Consider the following 18,474-nt stretch of genomic DNA (forward strand, 5'->3'; position numbering starts at 1 on the left):
TTTTTTTTTAAATGTATCATTTGCTAACATGTTTCAACTTTCCCAGCAGTGACTTACTCATCAAAGTAAGGTGATTATGAACACCATGCTATATGGAGTGTGTTCTTACATGCAAGTGTTTGTTTGTTTATAAGATAAACTCTGTGTAAAAGGCTTTCAGAAACCAAAAAATGAAAGTATTGCATATAATTTCAAATAAACTTTTTAAAAATTTCTTTTACTAGATAAAATTCTAGGACTGTGGCCACACATTGTTACTAGCTTTAATTACTGGTCGTATGCTATGTTGGTTCACATTACAAAGAGTGTAATGTGGTTTTGACTAAAATTATTTCTAATCTCAGATTATCTGCAGCTAGTGGCCTTGTGGCACGATATATGTGGTCTGATCAAGGATTGACCACATCCTGTGGTTAAAATAGAGGGTTCTTTTTTAAAGACTCATTAATTGCTTGAACTGCTTTCATTTGATACTTTGACTTACTTGTAGTCATAAGAATTAAGCTTCTTAGATTTAAATCAGTATCTTTCTGTGGATCACAAAGATGTTTATTCTACATGACCGTGTCTTACTACATTGTGTTTTGTAAATTTTTGAGAATGGGAGCTATCATATCCGTCACCTAACATAAATTCTAATAAATATGATAGAGTTAATAATTGTTTCAAAATTATTTAAATAATTGTTTAAAAATTTATTCTAGAACCAGGATTTAAGTTCCCCTCCTCCTCATAGGAAATTTTTATAAGGACAAAAGATACAGCTTTAATTCCTCTTTTAAGTAATTTTATGTATGCCTACTTCCTTAAATTATATGTAAATTGCCTGATTCAGCTACTATCTATTGGTCTAATAATACCTCTTAGGGGACTACAAGTGGCTTAGTCCATAGGGAGTGCTTCTAACCCCAAAGTAGTGCCTCTGTCAGCAGCTCTGAGTAGGAAATACAGGCCGTACCCTCTAGTGAGATTGTGGCTTTCAGACACCAGATGGAATGCTGGCTATGAATCAGTTACAGTCCTATGGCAATGGGTAAGTAAGCAAGTCTGAGGCAATGGATTACACCCAGAAAGCAATGCATAAGAAATAGTCCAGGCCTTTCTTCATTTTAAGTTATTATTAAGAATATAAACTTATAGGAAGAGTTTCAGTGTTATGTTGTTATGTGCTATCAAGTCACTTGTGACTCAGCGACCCTGTGCACAGTAGCTCTGAACCCTGCTCTGTCCTGAGTCAATCTCACTGTCACTGATATACATCATTCATTACCCGTTATTGTGCCAATCCATCTCATCTGGAGTCTTCCTTCCTTGTGCTTGGCCTAGACCCCTCCAACCATGATATCCCACTCCAAATATTGGTCACTCCTGGCTACATCCCCAAATGTGTGTGAAATAGAGTCTCAATATCCTTTCCTCCAAGCAGCAGCTTGGTTGCACCCTCTCTAGGACAGACTTGTTAGTTCTCTCAGCAGTCTACGGTATGTTCAAAACTCTTGTCCAGCACCACAACTCAATAGCTATAATTCTTCTTCTGTCATACTTAGCTATTGCCCAGCTCTCTGATGCCTAGAAAGTAATTGCAAAGGCCATAGCCTGAATCAGGCCCACCTTAATCTCTAGACTAGCATCCTTGCTCTTCAGCACTCTGGAGAGGTCCCTGACAGCAGATTTTCCTAATGCAATTCGACTTTTGATTTTCTAAATGTTGGTGCCAAGAGTGTTAAGCATAGAACTGAGCAAGCTGAAATTGTCAACAATCTCAGTCTCTTCTCCATCTATCATGATACTGCCAATTGACCGAGTGGTAAGAATCTTTGTTTTCTTGATTTTAAACTTCAGTCCATATTGCAGACTACGGTACTTGACCCTCTGCAGCAGATGCTTCAGGCCCTGCTCAGTTTCAGCAAGTGAGGTATGTCCGCTAGTTGTTGATGATTCCTCCTCCAATCTTGATGTCACATGCTTCCTCATAAAGTACAATCTCTAAAATTTATAATGTAGAGTTCATGGGAGATTTAGTGGAGAAAACTCTTTTTTGAAGAACATATAAACTTGAGGAAAACTACATCAAACTTTAGCATTCCAATTGTGATATAATGACAGATTTACCACAGGCAGGCAATCAAGAGTTTGTACTTCTGCATAAATGAATTAAATTGAATAAAACCTTATCTACCTAAAATCTGATAAACTGAAAACTTACTGCTGTTGATTAAAAAAAAAAACACAACAACTCCTAATGTTGTTGTTTGTTGTTAGGTGCTATTGATTGGCTACAATTTATAGCTACCCTGTGAACAGATTGAAATCTCGTCCTGTCCTGCACCATGTGTATGATCTCTTCCATGCTTGAACCTATTGTTGTTGCAGTCACTGTGTCAGCTTGTTGAGTGTCTTCCTTTCTTTAGTTGACCATCTTCCTTTTCCTTGAAAAAGCATGATGTCTGTGGTGTTAGAGTTTTAGCTTTCAAAATGGCTTTCCTAGCCATTGACTTTGACTTTACCATGTGACTGGGTGGGAATGTGTGAATAGGGTGTGCTTGCCTATCCACCAAGGAATTGACTAGTCTTGCCATTAAATTGAGCAGATCCGGCAGCAGAATTGGAGAATCTCACATCAGCAAAGAAGAGGCAAGAGAATGCAGCACATGCTTCAGGGCCAGAGACTCTTGCACTAGCCAGCTCAGGCGTATGGAGCCTCATAGCAGCTATCAGCAGAAAACAAGAGACTTAACATGAGACAGAGCTGACTTTGGGACTATTACACACAGAACTGGACCCAAAAGCCTTTTGCTCATATTTGTTGGAGGACAGGACAGGAAAAGAGAGAGCCATAATTGGAAAGACTAAAAGCCTAAAATCATGAGGCTCAAGGCTTAGGTCTCCATAAGCACGTTTGGGAAGCTGTTGTGACTGAGTGATTGTATTCTTATTACCAACCTAAATTGTAGCCTTTGATTTCCTTAGTATCATTCTATGTGATCTATAAGCTATTGCAACAGATTTTGGACCCAGTAAGGCAGTAAAATTGTGGTTGTTGTTGTTGTTAAGTGCCTTCAAGTTGTAGATTTCTCATCGAGGCCCTATGAACAAAAGACCTGAACATTTTTATAAATTTCATTGTTTCTCCAAGTTCATAGAGTTTCTGGAGGCAAGCTACTTCAGCAGTAGATGCCACTCCTGCTTCCAAGCTTGTTTTAATTGTTTTAATCTCCATTCACCATGGGTAACCATTATCACATATGACACATTATTGTCACAGCATTTAGCACCACAGCAACCATGAGTTACCTTTGTATAGCAAATGGACAGACCACTTAGAGTAATGTTTGACCAAATACAGTTAAAACCAGGCCTGAGGTCCGTAGATTAAAATCACCCACCTTTGGCTTTGTAGCATAACTATTCACTATACCAACAGAGCTCTCTCTGTGTTGTAAGATTGGTGTTAGAATAAGGTTGGTTGTTTTTTTTTTTAAAAAAAAGGTACAGTAGCTTAGTGGACATATCTGACCTTATAGGAATTGGTTTTGTGTTGTTAATGGAGACAGTTCCCTTTTGTGTAGTTGGTCAGCTGTCATCATCTTCTTGTGGCCATGTCTCTTTTTACAGTGTCTTTTTCTAAGGAGTGGCCTGTCTTGATAACATGACCAAAGTGTGTGAGAGGAAGTTTCACCATCCTTAGTATGTTTGAAGGAGTTTCACCATCCTTGCCTCTAACGAGAACTCTGGTTGAACTTCCTTCAAGTCAAGTTTCTTTGTTCCTTTTAAAATCCATGAGGTATACAGTGCTCTTCACCAATAGTTGCAGATTTCTAATAGTTAACAAAAATTTTTTTTAACAAATTACTACACCAACATCTGATAAAGCAAATGCTTAAGCACAGTGACTTGCTCATAGTTTACTAAATTCAAGCATATTTTCTCTTACTCAGATGTTATAATAAAAATAGGAGCAACCTATACTTTGGGCATGTTGCCAGAGGGACCAGTCCTGGGAGAGGGACATCATGCTTGGAAGGGTGGAGGGACAGCGCAAGAGAAGAGTCAGGATGAGATGGATTGACTCAGTTACTGGGATAACGGGGGCAGGAGGCAAGGGGGAGGTGTATCTAAAGCAATGAAATTGGCTCAAGATAGAGCAGGGTCCAAAGCTGTTACACACAGAGTCACTCTGAATCACAAGTGACTCGACAGTATATAATAACATTAATAACAGTGGTTTTCTCTATTTTCTATTTGCAATCTTTATTCTTCAGTTTGTAGATGAGCTGAATAACATGTCCTTGTAGTTTAGGTAAGGAAATTTTACCTTTAGATTATTTTATATATTATGCTGTTTCTATGTTATGTGTTGACATATAAATAAAATTTTTAATGCATTTTTAAATTGAGAACACATTAAACTGCTCTAAATTTCGTCTTCTATTTTTATTTTAGAGAAACAACATTTTTGTATGCCGTAGAACCGACCCATAGCTGACCCTTTCCCATGGACTGGCTAGTGGATTTGAACCACTTGCCTTTGGGATTGCAGCACAGCCTCTTGCCACTAGGCCACCTGGCCAACCAGAGAGACAACATTTTTAAAGAACATGAAAAAATTTCAAATGTACTTTAATAATTTGCATGCTGCTGATGCTATCACATTCTTAGCTATTTCTTCATGCATCTCTAGCAGAACCTCTAATTTACAAAAGAAGTAAAGAAGGTTCTTTTTATTTATAAGAAATATAGCTTCGTTCCCTTAAGATAATATTCTAAATTTCAAAGTACAGCTGCTGAGATTACCTTACTCTTTTCCAATTAGCTTGAAGTAATGCAATGTTGATATTGATTTTGGTTTCTTTTTTACTTTTAAATTCACTGAACAGTTTATATCAATAAAAATTCACATAACATTACTACAACAAATGGGGCCATGCTTATTTGTTATCTGAGAATTAAGTAAGTGTGTATGTGCGTGTACATACTAATACATGGACAATAAATAATGTCAGCAATATTCTAAAATCCAAAATAATGTTCACATTAAAAACTTTTGTCTTCTAATACATTGACAGCAAACTATTTATCCAAAATATAGGGAAGGTTTTATAAGTTGGAAGGTTAAACTTTGAATTAGTGATTACTGTTATTGTTGGTATACCGTAGAGTCAGAACTGACCCATAGCTGACCCTCTGCTGGATTTTTAGAGACAGGTAATTTCAAAGGAGGAGATTGCCCATCCTCCCTCAGAGCAACTAGTGGCCTCGAACCACGTGCCTTCAGGATTACAGCACAGCTTCTTGCCACGAGGCCACCAGAGCTTCCTGAGATCAATGATATCACTACAAAAAGTTGCTAAAATTGCTTAGTGTTATTGACTAAGTCAAACAGTGAATAAACTCTGTTGGTGTAGTTGTTAACTTCTTGGTTGCCAATCTAAAGGTCTAAGATTCAAACCCACAAGCTTCTCTGTGGGCAAAAACAGCTTGTGATCTGCTCCTTTAAAGATTAACTTTTGCTTAATCTAAATTCCACTGCTGCTAAGTTTAACACTGACTCATATTGGCCTTCTGTTGGATGTTCTAGGTTGTAAATCTTTACGACAGAAGGCTGTCTCATCATTCTCTCAGCGAATGATGGTGGTTAGCAGCTCAATCCATCATGAATTATACCACAACGTCTCCTTCCCATAAAGATTACAATTTAGGAAGGTCTTTGATGCATTCCTGCCCTGCCCTTTGGGTGTCTGTGACTTGGAATCAACAACACACAGTAGGTCAGCAAATTAGGAATAAAACTAATGAATTTTTTTTTTTTTTGCTAATCCCTTGTGGACAAACACTGTCACAAGACTATATCTAAAAGAAAGTCTGTAGAGAATTTGATTTCACAGTGTGAATTGTACAAATTATGATTAACATTGTGACGGATAGGAATTTTAGAACAAGTAATTGTATTCATGGCGAACCTGTATATAGATCAGTAGATAGTTATTTAACTAGAACACGAAGGTATGACATGACTTTAAATCAGGAAAGGACTGTGTCAGTGTTATTGTCGGTTCCCTTATGCACTCTGGATTTGTGGAGCAAATCCAAGATGGTCTAGATGAAGAAGAACACAGCATCAGGAACAGAAGAAGACTCATTAACAGCCTGTGATATGCAGATGAGACAACCTTGCCTTCTGAAAGTGAAAAGTCATTGAAGCCCACACTGATTCATATCAAAGACTACAGCCATTGATATGGATTATATCCCACCATAAAGAAAACTCCTCACAACTTGATCACTAAGCAATAAACAAGATTGAAGTCATCAAGGCATACAACAGTAACAGTATCACGAAAGCTTTTTATAATTGAAACAAGGAAATGGGAATTGTGTATGCAGTCATATTTAATTTAATCACAGCAACCTGCTAAACAGTACTGAGTCATTTTAATATAAGGGTTGATTATTTCAATTTTAAAAAAGCACTGGCTATAAATGCATTAAAAGTAGCTCTTTTTTAAACAAATACTTAATTAGGGTATGCATACAATTTGTGTGCTAGAAGTGAGTTGTATTTGTGAAGGTTGACTTTTTGTATAATTCCCTGTTTAGCAGTGTTGTTAGGTGTTGTTGATTCAGAATGACCCTATAACAACAGATCTACAGCCTGACCTGAGTGGTATCATCCTTACAATTTCTATCAAGCTCAAGTCTGCTGTTTCAGTCACTGTGTCAGCATCTCACAGAGGAGCTTCGTTTTTGGCTGGCGCTCTTCTTTTCCAAGATTACTGTCTTGTTCCCCTAGGACTGGAACCTCTGGCCAATGTTCTCAGAGTCTGTGAGATAAAGCCTCACCACCCTTGCCTCCAAGAATGCATAAAATGTTGAAGGGTTGTTTCTTTTGTCTTATTTATATAACTGAAGATTCTTGCACCTCCACTCTGTGTCTATGTTACAACCAACTCTGTTCCACCAGCTTCCTCACCTCTGAGAGAGTGTTGTACACATTTGGATCTTAGCCCAGGCTTTAATTCGAGGAACTGGAATCTCATGGCCCACAGAATGGAAACTCAAGGAACTGGTGTCCCTGCGTATTATGGAAGCTGATTTATTATCAAGGCAGTCACTCAGTCTTCCTGGATGAATTCTCCAGTTTCCCCTCATTTATCTTCCCTGTATTGTTTTGGTTTTTTGTTTGTTTGTTTTTGTATACACACAAATCTAATAGTAAATCAGAAGTTTACAACAGCACAATCATGTCTTTTAGTAGAGCACCCTCAAATCAAATAAGACAATTACTCTGACAAACACAAGCTTCTTGTCATTTTTGTTAGGTGCCATCAGGCCTAGTACAGTCCAAAGCAACACTGTGAACAAAAGATCTGAACCCTGTCCTATGCTGTGCCTAGCCTACCCTCACACTCCCTGACACACTAGAACCTATTGCAGCAGTCACTGTAAGTCTACCAGGTTGAAGGTGTTCCTCTCCTTTGCCAGCCCTCTGCCTTTCCAAGCATCATGTCCCTCTCCAAGGTATAGCTTCTCCTGGCAATGTGCCTTAAGTATGTGAGGCAAAACTTTTATCATCTTTGCCTCCAAGGAGCGCTCTGACTGCACTTTCTCCAGGACATATTTGTTTGCTCGTTCAGCAGCCCAAGGGATGTTCAGTACCCTTCTTGAACACCACAACTCAAAGGCATCACTTCTTCAAACACAAACTTACACAGTCCTAAACTCAATTTTAAAATTTCTGTAAGGACTTGGAAATGAATGGTTCATTCCTCACAATCCCTACAGAAAAACCATTTGCTTTCAAAGATGACCTTCTGAGCCTGAGAACATTGCTTGCTTCAGTGAGTTTCTCAGAGTTTTTGAAAGGATTCCAACATCATCAGAGTCCTATCATGGTGAACAATGGATAATAAGAACTGAGCTACTCATGGAATTCTGTCAAATTGGTAGAGCTACTGATTGCCTTTGGAAGCAGGAGTGGCTTTCACTTCCTAAATAACATGCCTCCAGAAACTCTATGAACTTGTAGAGGGGCTTCAAGCCTTTTGTTCATAGGGATGCTTTGAGTCATGCTCTGTTCAAGGCAATTAACAACATTGCTTGCCTGCTTGTCAATGAACAAAGGTTAATGAACTTTGTTTAGAAGGTAGAATAAGAGATAATGTACAAACTCCTTCCTCTTTATATGCAGTGGTGGGGAACACAGATTTCACAACTCTTTATCTGGTAATTTTGACTAGGAAGAAGAGCTGTTTTTCCTCTTTGACTTTGATGAACAAGTAAAAGACACGAGTGAGAAATCTTGACCTCACCTGACCTCATACAAATTGACTAATACTAAACCAGGATGTTTAGTTTGCTTTATTCTTCACTTGATTGTGCTTCCTGAAATAAAAAGTGAACGTGAAATGAATCATTAGTTTAAATGACTGTTTGATATAGAGCTGCATTTTAACATTCAAAATCACAGTAGAGATAACTCTGGAAATACAAAGTGTAATTGTGGTTGTTGATAGGTGCTAGTGAATAAAGTATGACTCCTAGTGACCGTATGAACAGCAGCCCTGAACCCTGTCCTATTACACCTTGTAACAGGAAATAGTAATGTTTTAAATAGTAATTTAGTCATCATAAATTTGTCCCTTAATTCTTTCATCCTCGTCATGATGATCATTTTTATTATCAATTTTTTAAAATTCTGAGCACTGTATTCCTTTTCCTCATGAAACATTCTTTTTATATGCACACATTTATAAAATATTACCTAAGCATTTATTTGGTTTTGTTGTTGTTTTGTGGTGCTGATTCAGACATTGGTAAATATTGGGACCAGATGTTGGTGGAGGGCCTCATTTTCTTCATCTTTGGCATTAGTTTAAAACTGTTGTGTACCATCGAGTTGGAACCGACCCATAACTGACATCCCCCTCCCCAGCAGGTTTTTCAGAGCACAGGAGGAGATTGCCCATCTTTTCCCCTAGGGATCAGCTCAGGGATTTCAACTGCAAGCTTTCAGAATTGCAGCACAGTTTCTTAATCACTGGGCCACCAGCATTCATGTCAGTCATTCACTTCATGGGGGTTTGACATCACTCTGTAAATGCCAGATTACAACATTGCATAACAGCCAAACCACTGAGAATCATGATCCAGCAAAGTTAGCATGTATTTAGGGAGGAGATAACATTCAATCTATGGTAATTTTAAAAGGGGTTTTGGTGTGGTTTTTTTTTTTTCCTAAACAAGCTGCGGACCCAGCTTTTCACAGAGAAGTTACAGAAGGACTTTAGAAAGGCATGTGTCAAAAGTTGATTCATATTTCAAACTGTTAGCTAGAGAACTAACTGCAGGGAGCCATGAGAGAAATGGGAGGGGGGCAATTAGGAGGATCTTGCAGCAGTGCAGATGACAGAGGTGACTTGGCCTGATGACAGCATATTAGATTTGGAAAGAAATCTTTTCTCAGAATACAGTATGGTGATAAAACCAGCAGGCTTTGGGTAGGTAAATAATATGAAACATGATTACTCCTCTTCAATCAGAGATTCTAGCTCAACTGTAAATCAGACCATAGCATTGAGAACTTAAGCTTATCATAGTATTTGCCTATTTATCTAATCATTTATTCACTGACCAAAGTTTTATGAAGCTCCTTTTGGTTGTGGGACCTTGTCCTCATGCTAAATGTACAATATCGAGTTCTACATGCTTATACCAATGGTTTGATGGACTATTGACCTGCTTTGTGTTATAAACATGGTGATAAGGGACATTGGTTTTCAGTTGTATCTCCAGAGATTCTCTTCACCTAACTATGTGGTTCTTATCAAGGTACCTGAAGGAGCCCTTAGATGATAGGGAATTGGTGAGACTGGTGCATAGATTATCACGCTGACCAAGTGAGCCGCAGATAATGAGAAGAGAGAGCCTGGTGCTGACAGTTTGACATCTGTGAATAGTTTCACAGTATTTTTTGCCTTCTAAAAAAAAGCTAGTAACATATCTGTTAATGTACCTTGGTCAGTTTCTCTCTGGCTAAAATGTCTGTACCTCAACCCCGCCAGCTGTCTGTTTGGATTTAAGCTGAGGGTCAAACAGGAAATCATTGGAAATTTATTCTTCCCAGCCTTTCCTTGTAATCATCTGTACTATCCTAATGTCCTGTGTCTACCTTACAGTTTATATTCAAGAAACAAGTTACTAAAGGAGCAAAGAACACACATTTTTTCCAAAATGTCTTGAGTAGTACTTTCTTGAGTGAAGTCCTTAATCCATCCTGCGCTAGATTTTTCAGTTGTACAGTAGAGACAGAACTAAAGTTTCTTCATAACTTCCTTATGTTGCCACCAGTACAACCCTTAGCACAGTGGTCTTGGCATGCAGTACATACGCTAGGAATATTTGTGCTTATTGTCACTACTCCGCAGTGTGGTACAGGCCATGCAGGTAACAAAGATGAATTTGACATCATCACAGCTTCTGCTGCCCTGGACGAGATCTCTAACAATAACAAATGCCAGTCACCCCAGTTCAAAGCAGCACTTGAGACATTTTGTTGACAGACTAGCAAAAACCTCATGTTCTTTCCTTAACATGATTTATACAGCTTCTGTTCTGCCTTAGAATTCAATCTGGTGATCTTTCTTTGCTTTTTTAAAATTTATCCTTCAACTTTAAGACACAGGTTCCAAGAGAAATTACTCTTTTTTTTTCTTTTTGAGAGAGATTACTGGTGCTATGCTTCACGGAAGAACTGCCAGCTCAGTCAGGTGTAACTAGTTTTTGTTATCTTGGTTTGGCCCATCACTTGCCACTGGTTCTAACCTCAAAGTCAGTCGGTGGTGCCATATTTATTTTTCAAAGCCTAATCTTGAACTCTATCAGCTGTTTAATCTGGTTGTGTTCAAGAGTGCTTTTGAGTTCATTCCAACTCAGAACAGCCTCATTGACAGAATAGGACTGCCAATAGGGGTTCTTGCCTGTAATCTTTACAAAACTAGATTGCGAGGTCTTTCTGCTTCAAAGCTGTTTGGGTTCTATCTTGATTTTTTTTAGTGTTTCTTCATCTATTGCATCATTGTTATCCTAATAGTTAAGACTGTGTTGTTGTTGTTATGTGCATTCGGGTCACTTGCGACTCATAGTGACCCTGTATATAACAGCTCTGAACTTTACTCTGTCTTGTGCCAACCTTACTGTCTCTGACATACCTACCCCCGATACCCCAGTCACTGACTCAATCCACATCATCCAGGGTCTTCCTCTCCTTCACTGTCCCTTCACCCTCCCAAGCATGATGTCTCTCTCCAAGGACTGGTCCCTCCTTGCAACATGTCCAAAGTATGTCAGACAAAGCTTCAGAATCCTTATCTTCAAGGAGCAGCCTGGTTTCACCCTCTCCAGGATGAACTTGTTCGTTCTCCTGGCAGTTCATGGTATATTCAGCACCACAGCTCAAAGGCATCAATTCTTCTTTTATCATCCCTAGTCATTGTACAGATTTCTAATGTATAGCAAGTAATTGTGAAGACTATGGCCTGGATCAGGCACATCTTAGACTCCAGACTGACATCTTCTCTTCAGTACTCTGGAGAGGTCCCTGACAGCAGACTTTCCCAATGCAGTTTGTCTTTTAATATCTTGGCTGCTAGAACCAAGAATGTTAATTGTGGAACCAAGCAAACTAAACCTGTTAATAATCTCAGTCTCTTCACTGTCTATCATAATGATGCCAATCAGCCTAGTGGTAAGAATGTTTATTTTCTTAATGTTGAACTTCAATCCATATTGGGGGCTGCAGTCCTTGACCTGCAGCAAGCACTTCAGGTCTTCCTCAGTTTCAGCAAGCAGGGTTGTGTCATCTGCATAACACAGACTGTTGATGAGTCTTCCTCCAATCTAGATACCTCATTCCTCCTCATACAGTTCAACCTTGTGGATGATCTATTCCACATAAAGATTGAAAAGGTAATGATATACCAATTGACATATTTCAACAAATAGAGGCTACCCTGGATGCACTCATCAAGATATGCCAAGAATTCTAGAGGACAGCCACTTGGCCCACTGACTGGAAGAGATACATATTTGTTCCCATTGCAAAGAAGGGTGACCCAAAGAAGTGTGGAAATTATTGAACAATATCATTAATGTCACATGCAAACAAGATTCTGCTGAAAATTATCCAAAAATGACTGGAGTAGCACACCAACAGAGACCTGCCAAAAGTGCAGGCTGGGTTTAAAAGAGGCTGTGGCACTAAGGATATTGCAGCTAATGTTTGATGGATCTTAGCTGAAAGCAGAGAATACCAGAGGAATGTCTATCTGTGTTTCATTGATTATGCAAAGGTATTTGACTGTGTGGATCACAACAAACCATGGATGACTCTGAGAAGAATGGAAATCCCAGAACACTTGATCGTGCTTATGAAACCTATACTTAGACCAGGAGGCAGTCGTCAGAACAGAGCAAGGAAACACCACATGGTTCAAAATCAGGAAGGGTGTATGCCAAGGATTTGTCCTATCTCCAAACGTTTTCAATCTAGAGGCAGAAAAGATCATCCAGGAGGCTGGACTCTATGAGAAGGAATGTGGCATCAGGATTGGAGGTTAAGGCTATACTTTTCATAAAAATTTACAGGGTTTTTGTTTTTTTTTTTACTTAAAACTGTTATACAACTTGTGACATATCACACATCTATAAGTATTTTTACTTGTTTACTGTGTATGTTGGACTCCTATACAGTTGGACAATGAATAAGGAAGGTCAAACAAGAATGAGTGCCTTTGAATTGTGAAGTTGGCAAAGAGTACAGAATGTATCATGCACTGCCAAGAGAACAAACAAAATAAGGATGGTAAAACTTCCTCTCACATAGTGTTAGCATTAAATTGTCAGGAATGGCCAATCTTTAGAAAAAGACCTCATGTTGGGAAAAGTAGAGGGTTAGAGAGAGGCAGACCTTCCAAGAGATGGATTACCATAGTGGCTGCAGCAGTGAGCTTGAGCATGATGGAGACTATGGGAAGGTGCAGGTTGGGGCAAAGTTGAGACCTGTAGTTCATAGTGTTGCTATATGAGTTGTAGTCAACTTGAGGATACCTAATAACAATAAAAACAAACAAAAGGAAATCCATTCTGCAGGGGGTGACAGTCTGAATAAATATCCTTTCAAATCATAAAATAACCATTTCTCTTTTTTTGATACGTGAGGTATAATTCTCATGATTCTGGAATTATTTTTCACTGTAAGACTTAATAAATTGCAATGAATTAATGAATGAATGAATATTTTGAATTTCTAATTGATATGCCTGATATCTTAGCAGAACTATGGCATCAATTTATTCACAAAATCCTTAATTAGTTAATTAACTAATGTATCAGTTTATTCATGAGGCTGACTTCATTTTTGGCTCTATATAAATTTTTAAACAGCACACTAAAAATCTGTAGGAATCTGTAATAAGCATAACTTAATTTTGTGCTCTGTTGAACAATACTGTGAGTATGAAAATATAGTAAAAGTTGATAATTTCAGTCATTTCTCTTTTAAAGTGATAGTCTGTATTCCAAATTCATTTCTCAAATCCCAGACACTTATTATGTACATGGCTTAAAGGATGAAGCTTTCTCCTTTTCATAGATTTTTTTTTAAAATAATGAGAGGAATAAATGCCAGAAACTGGATGAGTGTTTCCAAGGATAAACTACATAATCCAAAACTTAACATGAAACTCCATGTACTCTGCTTAATAGCTACTTTTTTTCTTTCAAAATTACCAGATGCTAACCTCTCCTGACTTTTTATTATTCTTCTTTAAATATAAACCCTTTTAAAAATAAGGCCAAAGTGTCTCCAACAGGATAATGGCTAAAAAGACTATAGTATATCCATACAATGGAATTGTTGTTGGCTCATGAGTCACAATGGGACTTGCCCCAGAGATCTTCCTAGCAGATTGCCACAGCTTTTCTCCCCAGGAGTGGCTGATGGATCCAAGCCACTGAGCAGTTAGTAGCTAAACAAAATACTATCCACACAATCAATAACCCAAATATAACTATAAAAACCTGCTGAGTGAACAAAACCATGCTGTCAGAAGACATTTTATACCCATTGTCTGCAAAGTTGTTCTATGAAAGGCTGGGTAGTCTGGGCTGCATATACTTTCTGTTGCGTATTCTTCTTTGTTCATTTTCCAGACAACTCTTTTAAAATGGAAAAATAATTTTCATTCATGATCTGTAGGAAAAACAAGTCATAGACTAATTTTTTCCATAGACATTAGTTAGCCCAACTCTGTTATCCCTGAGTTCTCTTATACAAAGATTTCCAGCACAGTCACAACTACCATACAGAGGAAAAACATCACTAAATGCATTGTTTCTAAAAGATATAGGTCAGGAATTGACTTGTAATCAACCTGAGAGAACATATTTGGCAATTATAAAATTCTGTATCTTGAGAAAGAATTCTGTTACAGGAAGTATATGCATTTGTCACATCTCTCTAGATGGTACATTTAAGATTTATTCATCACACTGTATATAAATTTTATCCCCCTCAACTCAATGGCACTTAACAACAGCAACAACAATAAAACTATAAGCAAATATTAAAATAATGATACAAAACTCTTTAGACCTAATTCTATACATAGTTAAACTTCGCTATTTTTTGCATAGTATGATTTTCTGACTTTTTTACTTAATGATATTTCAGCAGTCACTGATTGAGCCTATATCATGTGTTAGATGTTATAATTGATGCTAGTATAATACAAGAGAAAGTCAAGTTCTCAGCTGTCCAGGGCCTGGCAATTGTTACTTAATAAACAATCAGTTTAATAAATAGTCATAGTTTTATGAATAACACTTAACTTTTTAATAAATGTGTGTTAAATGTTTATCAAGAAATTTTATGCTGTTTAGGTTTTAAGGGATTTCTCTGAATAAAAAAGATAAATACTAATATATAATATATTGGTTCTACATTTGTCACACAAAATATGAAATCCCACAAAATATGACATTTTCAGCATAAATCCAATTGAAATTTTAATTGACTGATTATAAATATACATTTTATGTATAAAACCAGTGTTGATGGTGATGCGTCACCGAGTCAGAACCAACGTTTAGCTGACCCTCCAGTGGATTTTCAGAGGCAAGGAATCACGTTAGAGATTTTCCACCTTTGTATTGGCAGTGCAGTTCCTTACCAAAAAGCCACTAAAACTCCCATATAAACAATTATTGCATACCATAGAGTCAGAGTTGACCCATAGCTCACCCTTTGATACGTTTTCAGAGGCAGCTAATCAGATGGGAGGAGATTGTCCATCCTTCTTCCATGGAGAGCAACAGGATTGGAAAGAAAGACTCCAATATTTTATTTGTATCCAGAACATAATGGAGAGGGAAAGAAAAGTTGCATAAACTTTCAGAAAAATCTGCAGTCTGAAATTGAATTATGGTGTTAGCAAAGAGGACTGAATGTATCATGGACTGCCAAAAGAATAAGCAAATCTATCTCGGGTGAGTTGTGACCAGCTCCAGGCTCACCGATGTTTAAAGACAAGACTTTTCTCCCAGTTCCATAGTGACAGAAAACCTCTCTATAGAACCAGTACTCTAAATTTGGACTTCTATACTTCAAACTGCAAGAGACTAGACTGCACTTGTTGAAGCTACTCACTTGTAGTATTTATTTTCTAGAAGCACTAGATTAGAGGGGAGCACAGTGCATATAGGAGTTGTGTTGCTAATCCATAGGCCACAGTCCTTCAAAGGCAACTCCATAGGAGAAAGCAGCATAGTCTCCTCTGGTGCAGTTTAAAACAGCATAGTCTCCTCTGGTGCAGTTTACAAACGTTGGAAACTCATTGGAGGGTCAACTTCAAAATTACTAGACATTTCTCTTGCGTGCTCTGAGTTTTGTGAGAAAAGTATTTTTGTGTGTTTGCAAAGAGAAGACTGGACAGGGGTAAAGATAACGACATATAAAAGTTGAAAGGGTACATGTACATGGAATTGTTATTATCAGTGCATTTGAGAGAATAGAATTGGGGCAGAAGTCATGAGAATGGTTAAACATTTGTGTACTAGCCAAAATGGTGATTTTCAGAGTTCCCTTGAAAGATGATCTGAGATCCTGCGTCTGGAAGGACAAAGGCCTGAAAATTCCAGGGAGTGGTTCTCCTCCCTGATACCTGACAATAATCACTGCAAGTCTAACAATACCTAGTTTGCGTTTCTTTCTTTAATGAGGAAACCTTGTCTGTGTGTCTTGACAGAGTCACTGGAGGTGAACTGTTTGAAGATATAGTGGCAAGGGAGTATTACAGTGAAGCTGATGCCAGGTAAGTGACTTGCCCTGGAGAAGACACTCACCGCAACAATTGGTTGGCACTTGTTTGGTCAGTGCATTCATTTACAAATGAATCTTGGCACTTTAGCACTTAAAGAAGTCTCTTCATGCGGTAATCTTGGAATTCTTTTCATGATAAGTCCATCTTAATTTGGTATTCGCCCCACCCCCAGGATCTTCATGATTCTTCTGAGGGGAGATCAGTAAATATGGTCTAAACTTTATTTTAACTAGCTTTTAGATTTTTATTGTCTTCTTTTTAAATAAGAAGGGAAAGAAGAAAGCTTAACAATCAACTTCTACTAATAACGTTTTTAGACAAAAAGCAAAGATTTCTTATCCTGCTTTGCTTTGGGTGGTAGCTCTGACTCATATATGGCTATTTTACTTTAAGTATAAGTTAATTAAAACTGTAAATTACATTTTAATTGAGGAAGTGGAGCTAGCCACATTTCAGGTGGTTAATAGCCATGAGTGGCTCATGATCACTAATTGGGCAGAGCAGATTCAAAACTTTCCATCATTATGGACAGAAAGGTTTATTGAACTCCAATTGTCTAATCAAAGACTATATAAAAGAATATAGATTTTAAAAAAACAATGTTCAGTGGTCTCCTTATAGCATTATTATCAATGTTAATTCTTTGGAGAATTCATTAACGCCATTAGAGGTCTGCTTTGAAAAGTATTTATTCATGTACATCAGAGGTTTGACAGAGAGGTTTACCAATCTCATTTATTGGCATAATCGTCGCCAGAGTTGAAGCAGGCTAGTTTTTTGTCTTAATTGAAACTTCCTAGATTCCACGAAGGCAGTGTTTTTGGAGTGAATTGTCCACCAGGTGCCCCGGTGGTGTGATGGTTAAAGTGCTGAGCTGCTGACTGGAAGGTCGTTGGAGCAGCGCCCCTGTGGCTGGGGAAAGCTGTGGCAGTCAGCTTGTGTACAGGTTAACAGACTGTGGGGCGGTCAGAATCACCTCGACAGCAGTGGAGCGTTACTCCATTTGCTTGCATATTACTTAAGGATTATGATTCTCATTTTCCTTAGCATTCCTTATAACATGCATTCCATTTTGGAAAAAAAGAAAATCTAAAATGCTATTGAGTCCATCTCATGGCAACCTCATGTATTTCAGAATAGAATACCCTTCACAGAGCTACAAGAGCTGATCTTTTTAGAATTAGATCAGCAGGACTTTTCTTTTTTCTCACCAAACCTTTTGATTAGCAGCCAAGCTCATAAGCCATTTGTAACACCGAGGGGTCTCTATACAGTCTATCGTTGGCACTTATTATGAAAAATCTGGGTATAAGGCGGACTGCTTGTTATTAGCAGTGTAAACGAAATGTTATAAAAATTCAGTTATTGACTGTGTGCCCTAAATCTCTAATGCTCTCAGAACTTCTGAAGGCTTGCCAAATTCACTGCTGAGCTTGCGGCTTCCCACCTCAGTCCCCAGTGCATGCATACAGAGGCACACTTCCATATTTCTAATTTACTTTCGTGGTTTAATGACATTGTTTATGACATTCTGTGAATCTATCTGTTCACGACTACACGCTAATGTGTAATGGAAGTTTTACTGCAAAAGGCAAATAAAAGACTCCATGCTCCTTACACGCTAATAAGCAAGTCCTCAGCTGTTCCATTTAACCTTAAATCCTTATGTTAGCCCTCTATAAGGGGGTTCCGGAGAAGCCTTCAAAGGAGCTATTTGTCCACCTGCCAAGAAAGAGTCATCGTTTTGATCATGGCAGTAAAACAAGTTAGAGGATTGTAATTTCTATTTTACCTTTCAAAATTACCTTAAACTGAGTCTCCTGATGTTGGAAGATTGTTGATTGAAATGAAAATAAAGGCTGCTTTCACTGTTAAAGAGCCCTGAAGGATAGGGCTTTAAAGCTCCTGTCGTGTTTAATATGTTTATTTCTGATGAGCTGGGGGTTTAATCATAGGATATATTTTATCATAGTCCCACATAAAAACAAGAAGAAACATTTTCTTCTGAACTGCAAGCATACAGTGAATCTTCCACACATAATTTCTTAATGTCAGTGTTCTCATCAGTCCTTGAGAAGTTGAGACATTAATCCTTCGT

At 38.0% G+C, this 18,474-nt stretch overlaps 1 protein-coding gene across 9 annotated transcripts in view; it reads left to right on the forward strand.

The window, feature by feature from the left end:
- Window positions 1–18,474, forward strand: part of LOC102861251 (calcium/calmodulin-dependent protein kinase type II subunit delta-like) — a 413,849-nt gene that overhangs the window by 274,902 nt on the left and 120,473 nt on the right. For all 9 annotated transcript variants that reach the window (XM_006881073.1, XM_006881078.1, XM_006881072.1 and 6 more), the window contains exon 5: window positions 16,302–16,367. In XM_006881073.1, coding sequence (XP_006881135.1) covers window positions 16,302–16,367 — 66 coding nt within the window. The remainder of the gene's footprint in view (window positions 1–16,301; window positions 16,368–18,474) is intronic.

The sequence above is a fragment of the Elephantulus edwardii genome, unplaced genomic scaffold, assembly GCF_000299155.1.
Source record: "Elephantulus edwardii isolate Elephantulus edwardi_28Jun2011 unplaced genomic scaffold, EleEdw1.0 scaffold00012, whole genome shotgun sequence".
Taxonomy (NCBI): Eukaryota; Metazoa; Chordata; class Mammalia; order Macroscelidea; family Macroscelididae; genus Elephantulus; species Elephantulus edwardii.